Source organism: Lepidochelys olivacea (genome assembly GCF_965140295.1).
Source record: "Lepidochelys olivacea isolate rLepOli2 genome assembly, chromosome: 12".
NCBI lineage: Eukaryota > Metazoa > Chordata > Testudines > Cheloniidae > Lepidochelys > Lepidochelys olivacea.
In genome coordinates, this window is record NC_140422.1 from 16,218,134 (window position 1) to 16,237,336 (window position 19,203).

Genomic DNA, 19,203 nt, shown 5'->3' on the forward strand with positions numbered 1-19,203 from the left:
TTTGCCTACATGCTGTAAAGTGCAGGATCAAGACTTTGAACATTTTTTCATATATATCAGTGAGGACTAGTACATGAAAAATAGGTTGTTTTTCAAATTTCATGTCTCTGTTTTTGAAGGATGGGGGAGAAATCACTGTGTAAAAGAGATTTCTTTTTGTGCTTGCATAACAAAAAGCAATCTTACGCTGAAATTAAGCATGAGAAATCTCATGCACAATGATAAATTTGACATTCTAGTGGAAGGTCAGCTTGCGACTCAAAGAATTTCATACACTTCTTTCTGTAATTGTTAAACATTTCAAAGGAATGGGCATAATAATTCAGAGCTAAATGGATGAACTGTGAAAGTAGGGAGCTGGGTTCTGTTGAGGAGCCTAGTCTCCAAGAATTGGAAGCAATAATTCAGTTTTCTTACAGAGGAACTACTGTCGCTAATTATCAGCCAATGTCCTGAAAGGTTTTGGCCTTCCACCTATTTTCAATGTGGATATTTGCTTAAGAAAAGGTTAAGGGGTTGGGTGTGGCCTAGGGTTCCCTAGTTTGCTCAAGTGTTGTTATGGCTGAGGTTAAGGTGTCCAATAAAGGACCAAAATGAAACTAGATTGCAACTTGTTTAAATTAAAAGTATATTAAAGCAGAAAAGATGGACTATCTTTACAAAATATCTTTTGAATAAACTTATTCAGAGTAACACAGATATCAAAGCATTCTCATATCAAGGGTAGAGATGGAAAAAATCATGTGCCTGCTCACCAGTGGGAAGCCTTCTCTGCATGCAGAGGCTGAACATTAGTTCTTTGCAGAATTCAAACTTTCATATAAAAAAAACAGACTGTTTCTAACCAGTTCTGTTGTGAAGATGACCGACTGAACGTAAGCCAATGTGGTGGTGGTGGCTTCCTGAGTCTGCAGTGCCTCATAGCTGTGCCCGCTAGCAATGTAAAATTAACAAGACTAATCTCTCCTATTGGTGTGGGCAGCAATGAAATAATTGAGAGTATCGGTTTTGGTCTGCTGGCATCTGGCAAAATCTCATCAGCATAAATCAGTGCTAGAATTTTTCACAACACCCTCCCCTCCCTTCCCCCCCCCCAAAAAAAAATCTATCAATCTGTGCTGTAGGAGAAGACTAGAGTACCAGAAGCTTTTTCTGTGTTTTCCTTACCCTTGCAGTATCCAGAGAGCCTCTTTTCCTTTCTAGTATCTAGAAGTCGTTGAAGCTTCACATTAATCAGATAGCCAGATGCTGATATGAAAGCTGGAGCCCAATGCATGAATTCTAGCACTTCCATTACCTATGGCAGGAGGTTGTACTTTACAACATGTGATTCTTCCTGGAGCTCATTGATGTGGAGGCTCTCTACTTATCTTTTGTGTCTATCATTGACTAGTAGGTTTACTCCTCCAGCTAGTTACTAGATATTTAGTAACTTTGTCAATTTTCTGACCTTTGGGACACTAAAAGTCTTGACCTACACCAAGAAGCAATGTTTAGAGCAATGAGAATTGACCCAGGAGGCACTAAGTAAAAACCTATTTCTTTATCTTCAAATCTCATGTAAAAGTTCCAGGATATTTCAAAATGCTGCTGCTGCTTCCTTTTTTTTTTTTCTTTTAAACTTAAGCAGTTAAATAGAACCTGACACCATCAGTTGAATTTAAGTAGCTTTTACATTGTCCTATCCAATGCCATTCATTTTAGAATAGTCAAAGTAAATGAAGTAAGACCAAACAGCTGTCCTCATTATACTACCATTGTAGCTTGAAGAATCTGCTTCCTCTAAGTAATACATCTGTCAGTGTAATCCTAGATGTACCTTTCTGCTGTGATGTGTGAAGCCTTATAACTAACAGCCTAAATAGAAAGGCTAGAGTAAATTTTGATTGCTCAGTAATTAAATGCACAGAATATCTGAAACTCAGTGTGTGAAGACCCCTGGATTTTCAGCACAGAATTAGGTATGAAGTGTCTTTTCTTTGTGGTACAGAGAGAAAAAAACTCAGTCATTGGTACAGGATCTTTTGGTATCCATTTCTAAATCTCATAGTGGTTCTTTGAGCATAATCCAAGAGCATCTGGTAGCAGTGTCTATAGGAGATAATTAGGCTCACTTGTTTCTTACTTTCCTCCTGTGCCAGTCTTGTTATTTCTCTGTACAGTCCACTCTTCTAATGCACCATGTCACTTTAAAGTTCTAGTGTTAAAATTTCAAGCTGTTGTAGAAGTTGTTTGAGACTAGATCTTCAGTCAGGCCCTCTTCTTCATAAGGCCATTTATTTATTATTGCAGATACTTCATCCAGAAGTTCTGGAGGATTAAGATTATTATCCTAATTTTTGTTCAGTTACACAAGGGTAATTTCTTACTCAATTTCTAATACTTTTCTGAATGGCTTTCTAAATTTCATGTTTAGCAAGCAATTACCTTTATTTCTTTCCAAACTTTCATTTCCCTAAGTAAAATTAATATACAGATCCAAGAATGTCTTTTGGTAAGGAGATCAGAATTTAGGATTTCTTATTTTGGCCAACAGTTATTCTTGCCAGGTGAACAAAATCATGTATTTCAAAACCCTTTGAAGTTCGTCATGGAAAGGCCAGCTTTACCAACTAGCTGCATCTGGAAAAAGGGAAGTCTTTTGTTAGACAGTAGCAGAGCATCCAACTGGATCATTTTTTGGGTATGTGTATAAATACATAAAAAAGAATTCCTCTGTACGCATCTCTTGATAGAATATTAGAAATATCAATTTTAGGAGCAATCTAATGCCCTGCTATATGGCTTATGGTGTGAGGGATAAAATATAGATTACTAGTGTTAGTAGTTGAATTTCATTTAATCAGTATCGCTAACTCTCCTTTCTTTGCTCTTTTTCTCTTTCTACAGTTGAGGTGAGTAAGGTTTGCATATGCCTCTGAGTACTTGGGGCCTACAAAAGATAGCTTCAAGGAACACACCTACTCCAAAAATCAGATTCCTTTACAACACAACATAATTTCCATTTTTTCTTAAGCTTATCATTCACTCTTTAAAACATTTTGTGATAATCTGAAAGTGTGGTGCATAAGGTCTGTGCTGCTGAAGAAACTCAGCACATTTTACTAATCTTGATATAACTGCTGTTTTTTTACGGTTTGTCTTCAATATAACTTAATCCAAGCTCTTTTCATTTTGGGTCCAGGCATAGACCCGGATGGATTCCACGCCTTCTGGAGTAAGTAATATGTAACAGATTTATTGAGTTTTTAAGTAGATTATAAAAGGTGGACTTTTTCTTCATCCAGTTTTGTGTGTAAAAACGCTATTGTGCATTCTGTTTGTAAGCGTACACTTGTTTTCCCTTCTAGATGTCTTCGTAAGTTACTTCTATCAAAGTAAACAAAACTCCTTTAGTAAATGTTAGAGGGGACAATCTTACAGTTTTTGTTCACTTTTTCTTAACGTTTCTTTAGTACTAGCATGAATGAGTTCTTGATTAGTCTTCAGGTCTTCACAATGTACATATGATTTTTCCCAGTTTATTCTATTCTTACCATTTTCTTTCCCCAAGTGGTGCCTCCTTAGCCTCTTATCTCCTTCTTCATTTCCTTCCCACATTTTCATATTCTGTTTTATATTACCAGCAGAGTGATTTAAGACTTTTGTCTGTTTCTCCCTATTATGAGATAAACATTGATACTTTGAATAACCGTCCCAGAATGACTGTTTTTGAAGAAATCCTGAAATGTGAACTAACTCTATGGTTGCATTCTTTTACTGGCTTTCTCAAAAGTTTTCTGATAATCGGTGAAAACTTATAGAAGTTACTAGGTTTGTGTTTGTGGAAACAATATTTTATTTAGAATTATCCACCTTAGATTCCTGGCTATATCAGATTATTCCATCAAAATAATTAAGACTCCTGGAGAATCCAAATTCTTACCAACTAGGTTGAGAAACTAAGTTTTTAAAACTAAACTTCTAATCTTTTGGATATGGAAGTGTCCTCTTCTCATTCTTTACAGAAGAATTCTTGGACTAGTATTTGGACCACCACTCTTGTCTATCCAGTCATCCTTTCATCCTTGTCTGTTTCTTGCTATCTCAGCAGCAGCCATGGAATAGCACAGCCCAAAAGTGCTGATACTGGTAGAGATGGCTGAAAGTGCAACACTATCCTGTTGCAGGATCTCCGTCCATTTCAAATGGCTGACATCTCTCTAGATGTTAGCACTTCTGTACTTGAGCAATGTGGTAATCTGTATTACCTGCTGCTGGGACCATTTATCTTGTGATAGATTGGCCCTACCTTGTCAATGTGCCTGGCATGCAACGAAGCATTAGGCGCATCCATTTTATATATAGTTAGTTCCTGAATAGTTTTTTGATGTGCTAGGATTTCCAAAGCAGTTTTCTAATTATCATGAATAGCTATCAGTTCCATTTTTCAGGTGATAAAATATTTGTAACTTTGACAACATAGTTAAAAATATGAATAACTTAAGTCAACTACAGTGTTTATTTCAAGTGAAGCTGGCTCCCTACTGGTGTTGCAAGATTCCTGATCTCTTGACAAGGCAAAGTTAAGACAAAATCTCTCTTCTCCTATTGGTTGGTTGGCATCCAAATATTGTGCTGTTTTTCTTTGTGGCTACTGATTTTGGTTTTGGACATCATCCTAGTCAGCCTGTGTTTCATTCAAAGCAACTTGCTTTTGACTTGTTCAGGTTGAGCCATCTGCTTATTCCTTTTATCCTGTGGACTTCATATTTGGCACTACCTTCACAAAACAAACTGTACCAAGCCTATGTGATCCTTATCAAATCCCCAGGCACTAGTTCTATTCGTGACTTAGGTTTCTCATACTAGCCCTCCCCTATTCACCACAGAGTAAGAACATTTTCCCAGATAACTCTTGTGATCCTTTCTGTGTGTTCAGTCCTTTCTATATGTCAAATTCTATCTTGCTCTTCTTTCTGATGAAGTAGAACTGAAATATTATAGAAGTTAGAGATCAAGTTCTATTAGGGCTTTTAGTCAATCCTCTTGCCAGTGCAGAAAAAGGTCCTAACGGTAATACATAAACTAATTATGTAATACATAAACTAAACTCATTTTCTGTCCTTAATTTGTATGCAAATTCAGGGTGTCTCTACATCAAGACAACTAAAACAGTATGTTTGTCTCCCTGTTCCCCCACTCTTTTTGTGTTGCTTGTCGTAGATTGTAAGCTCTTTTGGGGCAGGAACCTTGTCTAACAGTTTGTACAACATGTAGCACTCTTGAACCCTAATCCTCACTGGTGCCTCTGGCTACCACCATAATATAAATATTAAGAATAAGAAAGTAAAGCACTCACCTGTGACCTTTGTGTGAAAATATATTTGGCTTTGGTAGCATAGGCATCTCTTGCAGAACAAAATGAACCAGTGTATAGGATTGTATTCTTAAAGCAAATTAAATGCTTAAAATGATAGGTAAACTGAAGTTTACTACCATTCAAAAGCCTTGCTTAAATTACATTTTACCACATCTTATGGACAACAAATCAGTTAAGTCGTAGCTGCAAGATCCAAAATCGGTTGTGTTAACTTGTGCTTAACAGCATGTGCTTCAGCCTTTACGCTCACGAGCAACTGTAGGTTCAGGGGAAAATGATAGATCATCCAAAGCTTCAGATAGAGGTGGTGTAAGCAGAATGTAAATGTCACTTGCCCTAAAATGTCTCATCGGTGATTGCAAAACTTCATGACAGCTGGTATGACATCACCATTTCATTAAAAGGAAGAATAAAACATCAGCAGAAGCTGGCTGTAAACAAAATGTAGCTGCCTTGTTTTATGTTAGAAGGCATTTTTCTAAGACTATGTCTACTCTTCAAGCTAGGGATGTGATTTTCCCCTGCTCCTACACACATGCTAGCTCTCATTGGGATAGCGCAAGTACAAATAACCGTGCAGCTGCGTTAGCGCTGATAGCGGCCATGGAGGCATGGCTGAGCTGGTTTCAGGTGGGTGCATACTCGGCCCGGCTCAGCCGTGCCTCCATGGCCATTACCAGTGTTACTGTGGCTGCACTGCTGTTTATACTTGAGCTATCTTGATGAGAGCTAGTGTAAGTGTGTGTGAGGAGCAGAGGAATCGCACCCCTAGCTTGCAGTGTATACCTAGCTCAATGCAGGCAAAACCTTACAAGGAAATATGGAAGTGTCACTGGCTTACAGATGCCCAAGATTTGTGAAGGAAAGTTTTTGGGAATGTTTTGTCTTCCTTTGACTGAAAGGAAGATATGTTTTGCTTCACCATAATACTGCAGCCCTGGAATTAAGCAGATAGTTTTATAATGACATTTGTTTTAAAACCAAAACTAAAAGGAATTTGGAAAGTCCATTAAGTACTTTAGAGTACCAGTATGTAAAACTTAAGCTTTTTCATTGTAGCCATGCAAAAGCTCTTTTGACCAAACATACCTAATCTCATATTTCTTACCTCTTTTAGCATAAATCCTTACAGACCATACCAGAAAAGTCCTTATTCTCCCCAAGATGGTTATTCAAAGGACTTTGAAGATCTGAATAGGTAAGACTTTTCAATAGGATAACTATGTAAATTATTTAAAGCCTTTGTGAACAACCCATGTGTCTGCAGGAAAATACTTCTGTCTATAAACAAGCTCACTTTTGTAATGACTATGGTTTTGTCTAATATTTACATAACATATATTTTACATATATCTGTTAAAACTTCCTAAATAGTTGTTGGGCTTTTTTAAACACCTAGTTTGTTCATGGTATCTAATGCTATAGCACATGGGCACACTACAGTTGTTTTAAAATAGAGTTAAAATAAGACCACTTTGATATGAATTTTCAGTGAATTTTGGAGGAAAGAGCTGTCCGTTGAAGATGCCCTGCCACTGATCTTAGAGTTCAGTCTCTGGAGCAGAGAACAGAAATGCCTCCACCAGTCTTGACTGAACTCTAGCAATCAGATCCAAGAACTTTCAGGGCTTTATAGATCATTGTATAATCTTTTTCTTTTAAATATACTTTAGTTTTAGTGAAGCTACTTGGGAGGTCAAAAGCTTTTTAATGGAAAATTAGTTTAGTCTTTTAAGTATGGAAAGACTAACATTTCTGACCTCTCCATGGCTTAAAGTAATCTATTCTGAAACTCGATGTCGATAGCTTTTACACTACAACTGTTTAAAACCTTTATCTTCCTAGTTTGTGTGGATATCTGTATGAATTGGTCTGGTATCATGTTTTGAATATATTTTTTTCATCAAAATATTATTTCCTCCTTAGTTTTGAAGAACTATTTGGACAACAGTATGACTATTCACCAGGAAATGAAGATTACTATGAGAGATACCAGTATTCCCAAAAAGGTAAGAATTTGTAACTAATTGATATTCCTTTGTTAAACTATACCCCCTGCAGCCTTTGTGTGGGTCTGCAGGAGAAAGAGGAACTCGGTGGTTTTATCACAGGGTACTTGGCCCTTCAGTGAACTTGGGGCCCAACCTCACCTGTGGCTGATCAGTGAGGGATCAGGTTACTGTAAAAGCCAGCAGGTGACTCAGTAGCAGGCCCGGAGCAGGGAGGCTCTGGTAAGAAGTTTCTGGGTCATGTGGAAGAGCTGCAGGAAGCAGGTTGGCGCCTTTGGCAGGCCCTGGAGCAGGATGACTCTGGCAAATGGCTGGGGGGAAAAATTGTGTGGGGAATCAGTAGGCCTCTCCAAAAGACCTTGCATTGAGAAGACGGGATAGTTGAAGTATTGTGTTAGTTTATGTTGGAAAAATAAAGCTGAAGCCTGAGAAAAGGGCCTGAATCACACTCTAGTTATGGTTTCAGTCCTTCCTGGCTGGGGAGACAGGCCAGCAGTCTACACGCTTCTTTAAGGGTCTCCCACACCCTGTGGGAAGTCAGCTTCCTCTTGGGTTTGGAAGGAATGATTGTCTGGTTTGAGCAGCACAGTAGAAGCCCAGGGACTCCTATGCATCCAAGCCCTTTCCCCCTGGCTGGGACATCATTACACACTCAAAGCAATAGCTTAGATGCTAGCAGGGAAGTAGTCCAGCAGAATGGGAGCATGGGGTGCCTCCTGGAGTGAGGGAGTCCCGAGATACATCAAGTTGACGGTGGTGGTCCCAGCAGGTCCCAGTCTGCATGAGATCCCAGGGATATCCGGAAGACAAGAGGCAGCAGTGGCAGCCCAGCAGCCAGGTTCTTCCAGGCGACAGGATCCGGAGCATGAATCCTCAGCAGTGGAAGTTGGCCCAACCGCCCCTTGCTCCCGAGAGAAGTGGAGAACAGCAAGGGCTGCAAGTGTGGTCCCCCCGGCAGGGGTATCTCCTTTGCCAGTAGTGGGTGAGTTTGGGCTCTGGGGAGTGCAGTGGGCATGTACTTTGGAAGATGCACCTGGACAGGTGGGGTGGGGGGCGGAACAGAACAGTACAGTGTGGAGGGCCTTGCCCCTTCTCCCAGGGACAGAATCGGGGACCTAGACGGGCAGCAGATTTTTCCACAGGGACAATGGAGGGAGCCTCTGACCTGGAGGATACCCCTGGAGCTCCTCTTGGCGAGACTGGGTGAGCTTCCACAGAGGGTTCTAACCCACTTGCCCTGAGTTCTCCAGGCAGTCTGGGGTACAGGCTGCAGGTGAAATTACTCTTCCAGCCAGGTGGCCAAACTTAAACGCCACTGTGGATTCTCTGGTCCTTAAGTTACAGAAGTTTGTTCTCCTTATCCCTTAACTTCTGTTGGGGAATCTAGCATGGGAACCGCTGCACGCCCAACATAGGCTCCGGTTTGGGGTAATGGCAGCAGCCAAATTGATTCTGCTCCCATCAGCAGGGTAAGAGCTACCAATCAAGGAGGGGTAGGAACGCAGGTGCCGAATCACACTTAGGCTTGCAATGTAGGGGTAGGTGGCAAGGCCATAGAGATGAGTACATCACAGGGTGGTGGGGAGCAGGTTATGTGGCGGGTTCCACCGCAGCTGTCAGTTTTTTGTCTTCCAGGTGAAAATAAGACAGGCTTGTACAGGAATGCATCTCCAGTTGGGGGTGCACCTGCTCAAAGCCACTTAAAAAAACCCCACAGAAATATTCTCATTGTACAGGGAAGCAATGATGGAAGGTAGAGTGCGGAGGAATAAGAGGGACACTGAGAATGTGAGGTATCAAAGGGTGGCTTGAACCTGGGAAAACTGACAACCTGCCTTTTTGATATGTGCTGGGGTGATGTCTGGCAAATATCCAGAGAAGCTCAGCCTTGTACAAATATATGTACATATTCTATTGGGCCTGCAATACATTTGGGGGTATAGCATGGGCCCATTAAGACAAGGAATTTAAGTTACAGGCTGCATGCAATATGTCCACGAATGAGTGTGACAGGGCTGATAATGACCTCTGGTTAGAGCAGATGATCCTGGCTTGGTCAGTGCCATTCATACATACCAACAGCAGTTTATTGTTTCCACAGCAGGCTAACCAGAGATCTGATTCTTGCAGTAAAGTATGCTGGGACTTCAGTGAAGGTGGATGTTTCTGGAACTTCTGCAGATAAAAAATCACATGCCAGAAGTGTTTCGGTGTTCACGGGGCACTCATTTGCCACAGCATTTGTGGAAAGTTCCAGACCAGTAGAAGGAGGGATCAGTCAGATGCTCCCTCTATCCCCACACACAGGACCAAGTAGCAGGAATGAAGGAAGGAGCTTTATCTCCATGTCAAGGTGCTTTGGGTGTTTCCCTGGGATTACCTTAACAAGACAGATGGGGAATATTTTTGGGAGGAGTTTGTAGCAGGATTTGGGATACCATATGAAGGAGTTGGAATTCAGACGTCTCAAAATTTGACATCTGTAGGTTTGAGAGACATAATAAGGGGCAAGATTTAACAAGAAACTGTTTCTAACAGAATTACAGGGCTATTCATGCACTGACCTGTGACTGACCTGCAGGTTTCTCCTTCGGGTTTGGGCCCCAAAAAGGCATCAAGGAGTATTGGAAGCTCCATGTATGATGCAATAGACCGTGAATTATGTTCAGTATGTTACTCGTCTTTTGGTACCATTGTGAACATGGTGAGGACTTGCAGTCGCAGGTCAATTTTAGTGAAATGTAGCATCAGGTTGGCTTTTTGATGCTACCAGTAAACCCCCTCAGATTTCAGACCTGTGGGGTTTTATTTGATCGGTCGGTTTTTATTTTGACAAGGCCATAGCAGTGGGATGCTCAATAGTGGGCTCAGCCCAAAGGTGGAGGTCAGTGATATGGGAATTGGGTTTACAGCAAATAGCAGACTACCAGGATGCCTTCTTGTTTATGGGCAGGGCAGATTCTAAAGTGTGCCAGTTTGTTGATCTCCTCTTACCCAGTACCTATGATTACTGCTAGCAGAAAAAAAAAAGGGGATCAAGTTAGATATAGAGACTGACATCTCTAGACTTTCTGTGCATGAACTTGCAGAATTATTGGGATTAAGGAGGACAGAGCAGCCAAGTAGATTACACTGCATGAACTGCAGGCTGTTGTTTGCCTTCTTAGTTTTGCATGCCATCTGCTGACATGTCAGGGATAGCTAGGCCCAACCATTTTATAAATATGAGTAAAAAAATGAAGGTGAATTTATGGGCATGGGAACAGCTCAGTTCCTAAATCACTTTAATGGAGTTACTTTTTTGGAGAGAGAAGTGTCTCCTGCTAGATGCCTAGCTGGGGTAGAGACAGACCTGAAAGTTCACTCATGCATTGGGGACACCAGGTTTGGGGCCTTTACTAGGGCAGGTGGTGTGCTTGGAGATGCCTAGTGATCATATACTCTGGGAGATAGTAAAGGATATAACATTACTGGGTTTTTTCCCCCCATTTTAGTTGCAGTGATGATCTGGAGGAGAGAAGCTCACAAACAAGTGAAATTCTATAGTGACAACATGGCACTGGTACATACTAACACCCACTCCTCCAGGTCACTCTGAGTTACAAGGTTGGTGAGGGCATTTGTCCTGCAGTGCTTAACTTGCTAAATCTTTTTTACTGCTAACATGTGCCTGGGATTAATAATGGCATAGCCCATGCTGTCTCGATTGCAGGTGGATGGATTTCAAGATTTGGCACCAGGCGCTGACAAGGAGCCTGAGCAGATGTCACTGGCCTTTTGGAACCTTGGCTCATTGCTGTGCTTGGATTAATGCAGAGATCAGCAGCCCCATAAAAGTTTAGGGTTTTAGGGAATTGACTCAGTTTTGGGGTCGGCTTGCCCGAGATTCGGCCAGTTCCTGAAGTGCGTGGTGTCTGATACACTGTGGGCTGGCATCAATGATTGTTTCAGTTGTTTATCAGCATCACCTAGCAGGATGTTGGGTTTTCTGGAACCTTGTGGCGGGTTTTAGTTAGGAGGCTGTTAGATGGTGGTCTCATCCCACAGGCCTTATAGAAGATCCCTGACAAGCCATCATTATTCAGTTTCTTTGGGATCTGGTGGGAGTTTATCAGGTATGTTAATAGAGCCAATATGCAGACTTGAACAAGGCAGCTGTCTTAATGGGCTTTTTTAAAAAATTTAGTCAATGAGCTCGTGCCTAGATCAGCAAGGGGGTATTTCAGGTAGAGCTTTGGAATTTAGGGACTTATATTGGGGGAACGATCAGTCATTTTGACTCTGATAATGTCAATGGATCAGGGAGGGGAAGGGGAGTCTATAGTACTGCAAGAGTTTGGGAAGGCAGGGACTTGCCCAGTCAGAGCATTAAGGACCTACGTATTGCTGAGGCTGGTTAATGCTGGGCCACTCTTTCTTCCTGTTGACAGGAGTTTCTCAAGAAAATTCCAGTTTGTGGCAGTCTTATAAAAGAGGCTTATGCTATCAGGGTTCCCTGCGGTGAATTTGGGTGCCATTCTTTCAGGATCAGGGCAGCAACTTCTGCAGTACAACTGGTAATAGGGACTTGAGGGATACAGTTGGTTGATGTCATAATACTCAGTGCATATGAGGCCTCCAGTTGAGAATTAGAGACCAGGGGTGTGAATTTGCTATGTTTTGCGGCATACCTAGTTTTCTGGATCAAGGGAGCAGGTGACAAGAGATAATTATTAGATCTGTGGGCACAATATTGTTCATTGGGCCCAGAAGTGGGCAGCCAGTTGCCCAGAAGATTCACAATATTAGGCCTTGGTGAGGGGATGATTGCACGGAAGGAGGACTAATTACCTTTTAACGTAAATGCTCTGCGATTAGCTGATATCCGCTTACACCCTTTGGTAGCCACCTGAAACGATTATTATGTACCAAGGTGAAAACAATTTGGGATCTTGTAAGGGGGTTAACTTAACAACTAGGGCAAAGAGACAGGGCAGAATCAGGACCTTTTTCCTATGGGTAACTGTAATCTGGTTTGAAATATTGCATCAGAGATTATGGCAGCGAGCCACTAGGCCTCCACGTGTTCATGAGGCCAGAAAATATGTAAATCAGGAAGTGATTAAATTTTTTTAAAAATCTGTTGAGTTACCTGGGCTATTCAGGGAAGACTTTGACAGGGACTGAGTATATTTTTGGCCAATGTTAGGGAAGGAGTTGTTAACATGTGGGAGCCTAGTTAGGGATGTGGGGAGGTAGCCAAGCTAATTGGTGCCATCTCCTGGTTGCATGCTTCCATTGCAAGTACTTTTTTAATAGAGGTCTGGTTCCTTGATGAACCAGAGTTGGAAGTGGATTTAAGGGAAGGCATTTTCTAAAGAAGATGGGGGAACAGGGTTGGGCTTCCGAATGCCTCGTACAGTGAGGAACCAACCCTTCCCCGCCAGCATTTTAGCTCTAATGTGAGGGGTGAGCAGTGGGCTAACAATGGGCTGGGATCAGGTTTGGAGTGGGGTCTGAAGACACTTTTCCACCAGGTAGAACAGATTTAGGGAGGAAGGTGACATGCATAGGATTAGTTATTACTGGATAATTCCCAGATGAGTCAATAAAATTGCTGCCTAGTTAAATCACATTCCTTGTGTCATGTCTGTCTTGCTATGTGTCCAAGACAAATACATTTTACTAGTTTCACAGTGCACTTTTTAGTGGACTTCTCTGATTCCACAATACTTAACTGAGTGGAAAAGACACCTGAAGCTCCAATGCTCGTTTGCAGTCACTGTTACCTTTTAATCAATTTGTTCTTTGATTTTAGATGATGACTATACCAGGGATGATCGTAGGGAGAAGCTATACCTACAGTTTTACCAGCAGATACAGAAAGAGTACGATAAAGAGAGACCTTCTGACTGTATCATTGTGGCCATCAGCAAGGAACAAACGTAGGTCTCTAATTTAAAAATTAGGTGTTTAAGGTTTCCAGTTAAGACTTTCAGTTAATGATACTTTTCTCTCAGAGCTGAGGACGTAGGTAATAATTGAATGTTAAGCCTACTTTTTCCTCTCTGAAGTTCCTTAACATAGTTCTATTTAGTCTTTTCTAAAGTATTTTAAATTGTTTTGCATCTCCTAAGCCACTGAGCATATGAAGTGTGCATGGGGTCACACGGAGGAACTTTTAAAAAGTGACTTCTAAAGCAAATTAACTCTGACTCAACTCTTAATTTTTTTCTTTACATTTTAGCATTTAATAGGAGAATCTTCTTAGAAACCATGAAATCTAATCAATATAAAATAATGTTAAAAGTAGGTTCAGATCCTACACTTCTCTTGAGTCACCTTGACAATTTTTAATACTTTACATATTTTCCTAACTTAAAATATGTTTTTCTCTGCGGCTGCCAAATGAAAGATCCACATAAACAAAAGGGAAACTGTCTATATACAAGGCACTATCAAATGTGCAAACTCAGATAGGTTTTATTCTCTAATCTTTTAGTCATGTTAAATGGTGCTTACAGCAAAAGAAATTTAAAAAAAAAATTCTGAAAATTTTAAGTGTAACATCCTTTTAAACCTAAAGCAAACTTTCTAGTTTTTTTTTTTTTTCCTCTTAGGTAACTTGGTTTTCTTCCAGATTAATCCTTATGAGTAATGAAGTCTTCATAGCAAGACGTTACATTTTCTATTTAAAGCATTCAATGTCATTTTCTAACAAATACAAAGTAAAGGCTTGAAACATCATGAAATTACATATATGGCAAAACAAGAGAGTTAAATGAGGCAGAGTGCAAAGAACTTTCTTCTTGGTTATTATAGAACTATTAACTTTCATATCATAATTGTCCATCTCCTGGAGATGACCAGGATCAGCTTCGATATGGAGGCCTTGACAATCCATTGATACATTTATCATAGGATTTATTTGAGGGCAAGGAGGATTGGTGCAAGAAAGCTTAACTTTAGCATCCCAATATTTAGTTAATGTTCAATATCACCACTTAAATTCTGTTTGTTTCCTTTCTCTCTTGCCTCCTCCTCCATTTCCATAATGAAATGAATGTTTTATATTTAGTGTCCAATACAAAATTAATTACCAATATGCTATTTTAAAATGGGTTAACTACATGGATACTTGTAGATAATAAACCATACTTTTTAGAATCTTACACAACTTCTAGTAAGGGAATCAACAAACTCATCAGTCTAAAGCAGTACTGATATTGCTGCTCTCCTTCGAATGCTGAATTCTGGTGCTGTAAATACTATACCTGAATCCCCTTTCTTTCCTCCCTCCATCTGACATATTAGTCTTTTGTTATTCAGATGTTACTTGGATTACACTAGAGATTTTGCTAATCTCTTAATTCGTGGCACCATCTGAAAGATGTTATGGTGGGTGATCACTTCAAATGCAGTTGGCAAATCTTCTGTCAGTACCCAGGATAGCACGATGTCAGGGGTCAGTGCTCTATGAAATGTCTGTTCTGTATTCAGTAGTAGAGAGACTTGCAATCATGGTGAAAACACTGCCATTGCTATAGCTTTGTCTGAAGGAACAACTGAGCCTGGTTGATTGAGTCGCCTGAAGTGCAGTGATCATACTCAATTCTCTAAGCAGTGTGTAAAAATAGATTTCTAAAGTTGATACAGTTAGAAATAATTGTGTGTAAAGTTGACATCTTGATCTCCATTTTCCTTCGCTGACTTTCACATCAAATATACTTAATTTACGTGTTAAAGCAGCATCTTCCTAACTGCCAAAACAGTAAGTACCATGCGGTACACAAAGTTATCTGTATTTCTGTCTTGTGTATATAATAATATAGTTATTGGCTGTTAGCTAACAGTTCTGATAAGGAAGCTGAAATGAACAGGGCTTGCTTTTCCCTATCTATATTGATTCTCTAGTGTTGATACTAACAAACTTTCAACTGTAAAATAAGCAGATAAGACTCAGAAGTTACATAGGGAGCAGTGTACATGTAGTATGATGTGTGCTATACATTTGCTGAGCATAAATACCCTTTAAACCTAATTCTCAGTGCCCTTTCTTTATCTTTACACATTTATTTTTAAAAAGCCAACTAGTTAATGTAACTAAAAAGCTTACACTAATGCTAGTCATAACAGTTTATACTGTTGTGGAAAGAGAAAAGAAGTCAAGTTTTAATTGAATACATTTAATTGACTGTATCAGTGATGATACATAGATGATGAATTAGAATAAATAAAATGCTAAATATAAATAGTTTCAATCATTAATGTATTAATATATATCCATACTTTCCAAAAATAGCACTTAATACATGCTCAACACAGGGATCCTCAATAAAAAATTCCCATATATGCAGGGATCAGATTTCCAAACAGTTGAACCTTAAGACAAATATTTTCTAAAATAGTTGGTACAGTATATGGTTTTTTTAAAAAAATCTCCATTCTGTCATCTAAAAGAGCTCGTCTGATTTAAGGAACATGCCATTTGTGGAAAGAAAATTGTTTCTTACACTTCACATAACTAGAATTGTTACCTGTAACTTAGAGCATACAAAACATGAACTACAGCATGGCAACAACTAACAGTGACACAGACTTTTATTTGTAAAATAACCAGCCTCTTTTTTTTCTTTAAGGGAATATGCAACAGTCATAGGCCATCGGTTGCAGGATCATGGCCTTGTGGTGGAAATGATATACCTTACATCTGAGTTGGGTCTCACACGCGCCCTCCAAGAAGTTAAAAATGATGGTTCCCCATTTTGTATTCTTGTTGAACAGTCAAATGTAGCACTTTCCTCTTGCACCGTAATCATGCTTCATGAGTCTATCAAAAGTAAGTTTAGCTTCATGTAGAAATGTCACTTAAAATAGTCCCCATTCAAAACTGCAATTTAATTTTCTTTGAACATGTTAAAATATTAAATACTGACATATTACACCTCTTGGTAACACAACCTGACCTAGTTAAGATGTGACAATTTGTAAATACTTCATTGAATTAATTTCCAGTAATTCACAAAACACAAATCCATCTGCCCTGAATTTCTGTTTCCTAAATGGCATGAAATAGTCATCAAAAGCTGTCAAGCATAGTAAGTAATAGTAGGGCATTATATATAAATAACATGATTACAGTTCACATTCTTATCTTACTGCTACATAGATGGATCAAATTAAAATCCATCTATTTTAAGTCTTCAGTTTTCTAAAACTTTAACCTCAGATTTCCCATCTTTCACCTTAACAAGAATGTAGCTGTTCTAGTCATTATTAAAAAGGCACTTTCTTTTTAAATGAAAAATACCTAACTGTCCTGTTCTCCCATTCAGGTAAAATATGTTCCGAATTTAAGAAAAAAGTCTATGCTAATCCTACTTTTCCTCTTATTTCAATCAGATGTGTGCATAACTGTTCAAATGTGAAACCAGGAATCTTTTTAGCCCAAACTTAAATTAAGATGACAAGTGACCTGTATCTTTTAATTGGGGAAACTTTTAAAATGTAACTTATAGTTAAGTAACATTGCACATAGCTGGGCTGAATCAGACTAACTTTTGTAATTACGGGGTAACCATGTTAATACTGAAACAGAAACCTTTTAAATTTTATTCAGTTGAATTAAACACAGACTTAACAGCTCTGTTTTTTGTCTTTTTGTAAATGTGTCAAGTAGATGGGAACACAAGACTGATAAAGCAAGCTATCTCTCTTCTCTGTAGTACACCGTAATATGCCCATGGAGGATGCATTGGCTCTGGTAGTTAAAGCATTTGGGAAAATTTTTGCTGAGCGTGAGCAGCAGGAGCGTGCCGAAATTTCACACAAAGCAGCTGATCTGGCGGATGACTACCTAGAACGGGAGCTCTGTGGGAGTTACAGTGTGCCTCTAGGCATTAGACATCTCCTCTTTCTGTTAAGTGAGGGAAAATATTTATATCGTGAGGAGTTGAACTCAATAAGTGACTACCTGAAGACCAGGAAAGATGAGCTTGAAGGTATTCATGCTTTTTTCCCCAAAACACAACTGTAAACATTTTTTAAAATCAACCTGAGTTACAAAACCAGCTTTCAGGTACATTACACATAAATAGTCTACAAATATAAATGATAAAGGTCAAAAGTCCACATGTAAATGTCAATGTATATTAAAGCACATGTATATCTATCCTAAAATCAGATACATATTCCCCGTAGAAATGGTCACACATCAAACACTTCATCTTTATCTCCAAGCCCCCAGTGGCAATCACTCTCCCATGAGATTCACTGTTACAAGTACATTTTTGTAGCTCTTCTGTTAACACTGACACGCATTTAAGTTTTGATCATAGATACACATATAAAAGCACTCTAAATTAAAGTCACTTAGAAGGAACCATTATGCAGAATTTCACATCTGGTTTAATAAAAATCATTAATTCAACCATTTTATATATATATATATATATTTTTTTTTTTCAAAGTATTCAAGAGAAATTCAGCAGAACAACTTAAACAGATAAAACAAACCAACAAACTTGCATAAGTTGCAGAATACGTGTATTTTGGAAAGATATTCTGGTGTTCTCTTGATCCCTAGGAGCAGCCTACAGAAACTTCTTGAACCTCTAGGTTAAAAGGGGTTAATAATTAGAAGTAATCTATCATTGTAGGTCACGCAGTCTTTGTAATGATGTACTCTTAAGCGTTACTTACTTTGTTGTTGGTGGTTGTTCTGTTAAACTAGCCCTTGTTGAACAAACTGATCCTTCAACTGAAGTTGAAGACACACTGTATCAAGCAAACGTGATGCCAAGTACAAGCACTGCCACCCATACCTTAAGTAAACCTCCACCCCTTCTGCCGACACCCAGCAGGAATGTTCTTTTAGGCCAGTCACCCCTTCCTCCAGGTAAACCTGCATTGTTGGGTGATAGGCCATCAGGAGCTCTTCTTCCAACACCAGGTTAGTAACAATTTAACTTCCTCCTATGTCAAATTTTATATTTAAAACTATTTTACTACCTTGATTTTTTTCATGACTGATTTGATCATTCGCTTTAATAGATTTGCTCACAAAAATGTAATAGAAATATTATAATCAGAGTTACAGGAAGTATAATCAAGTGAGGGGATGTGGATCCCCAAAATATCAGTCATTTGTAAATATTTAGAGTGGTGGTTCAATAATAGCGTAGCCAATTAGTTTATTTTATCATCCATGTATCGTGTTTTGTTTTGATGCTCAATTCTTGTGCTATTTCATATATAATCAGTGCATGCTAAATAGATTTAAATCATTGGATTATGGAAGTATAAGACTGACAAGTATTTAGGAGTGATGAGTGTGTATTGGGTATATAAGTAAGGCATGGCTGGAATGAAAGGCCTTCAGGCTGAGGCTTGTAAGATTTTAGCTGCACCATATTAGGCCATAGGCTTAAGACATGAGTGGCTGACCTAGGAAAAACCCTATGCCAGTAAGGTCACAAGATTACTGCAAAAGATGTGCCACTAGGTCAGGGGTGGGCAATCTTTTTGGCCCAAGGGCCACATTGGGGTTGTGAAACTGTATGGAGGGCCGGGTAGGGAAGGCTGTGCCTCCCCAAACAGCCTGGCCCCCGCCTCCTCCCACTTTCTGCCTCCTGACTGCCCCCCTCAGAGCCCCGAACCCATCCAACCCCCCCCTGCTCCCTGTCCCCTGACTGCCCCCTCCCGGGACCCCCCATCCCCCCAACCCCCACCCCCGACAGGCCCCCTGGGACTCCCACGCCCTATCCAACCCCCACCCCCTTACCATGCCGCTCAGAGAGGCAGAACTGGCTTATTAGAAAGCCTGGGAGGTGGGTGGGCGCAAGCCGTGCTGCC

At 39.8% G+C, this 19,203-nt stretch overlaps 1 protein-coding gene across 1 annotated transcript in view; it reads left to right on the forward strand.

Moving 5' to 3' along the window:
- Window positions 1–19,203, forward strand: part of LOC311529036 (uncharacterized protein) — a 36,952-nt gene that overhangs the window by 5,458 nt on the left and 12,291 nt on the right. The window contains exons 3-10 of the mRNA XM_084644682.1: window positions 3,185–3,217; window positions 6,480–6,560; window positions 7,289–7,371; window positions 8,141–8,353; window positions 13,169–13,295; window positions 15,990–16,189; window positions 17,076–17,351; window positions 18,083–18,301. Of these exons, the coding sequence (XP_084500808.1) occupies window positions 3,185–3,217; window positions 6,480–6,560; window positions 7,289–7,371; window positions 8,141–8,353; window positions 13,169–13,295; window positions 15,990–16,189; window positions 17,076–17,351; window positions 18,083–18,301 (1,232 nt within the window). The remainder of the gene's footprint in view (window positions 1–3,184; window positions 3,218–6,479; window positions 6,561–7,288; window positions 7,372–8,140; window positions 8,354–13,168; window positions 13,296–15,989; window positions 16,190–17,075; window positions 17,352–18,082; window positions 18,302–19,203) is intronic.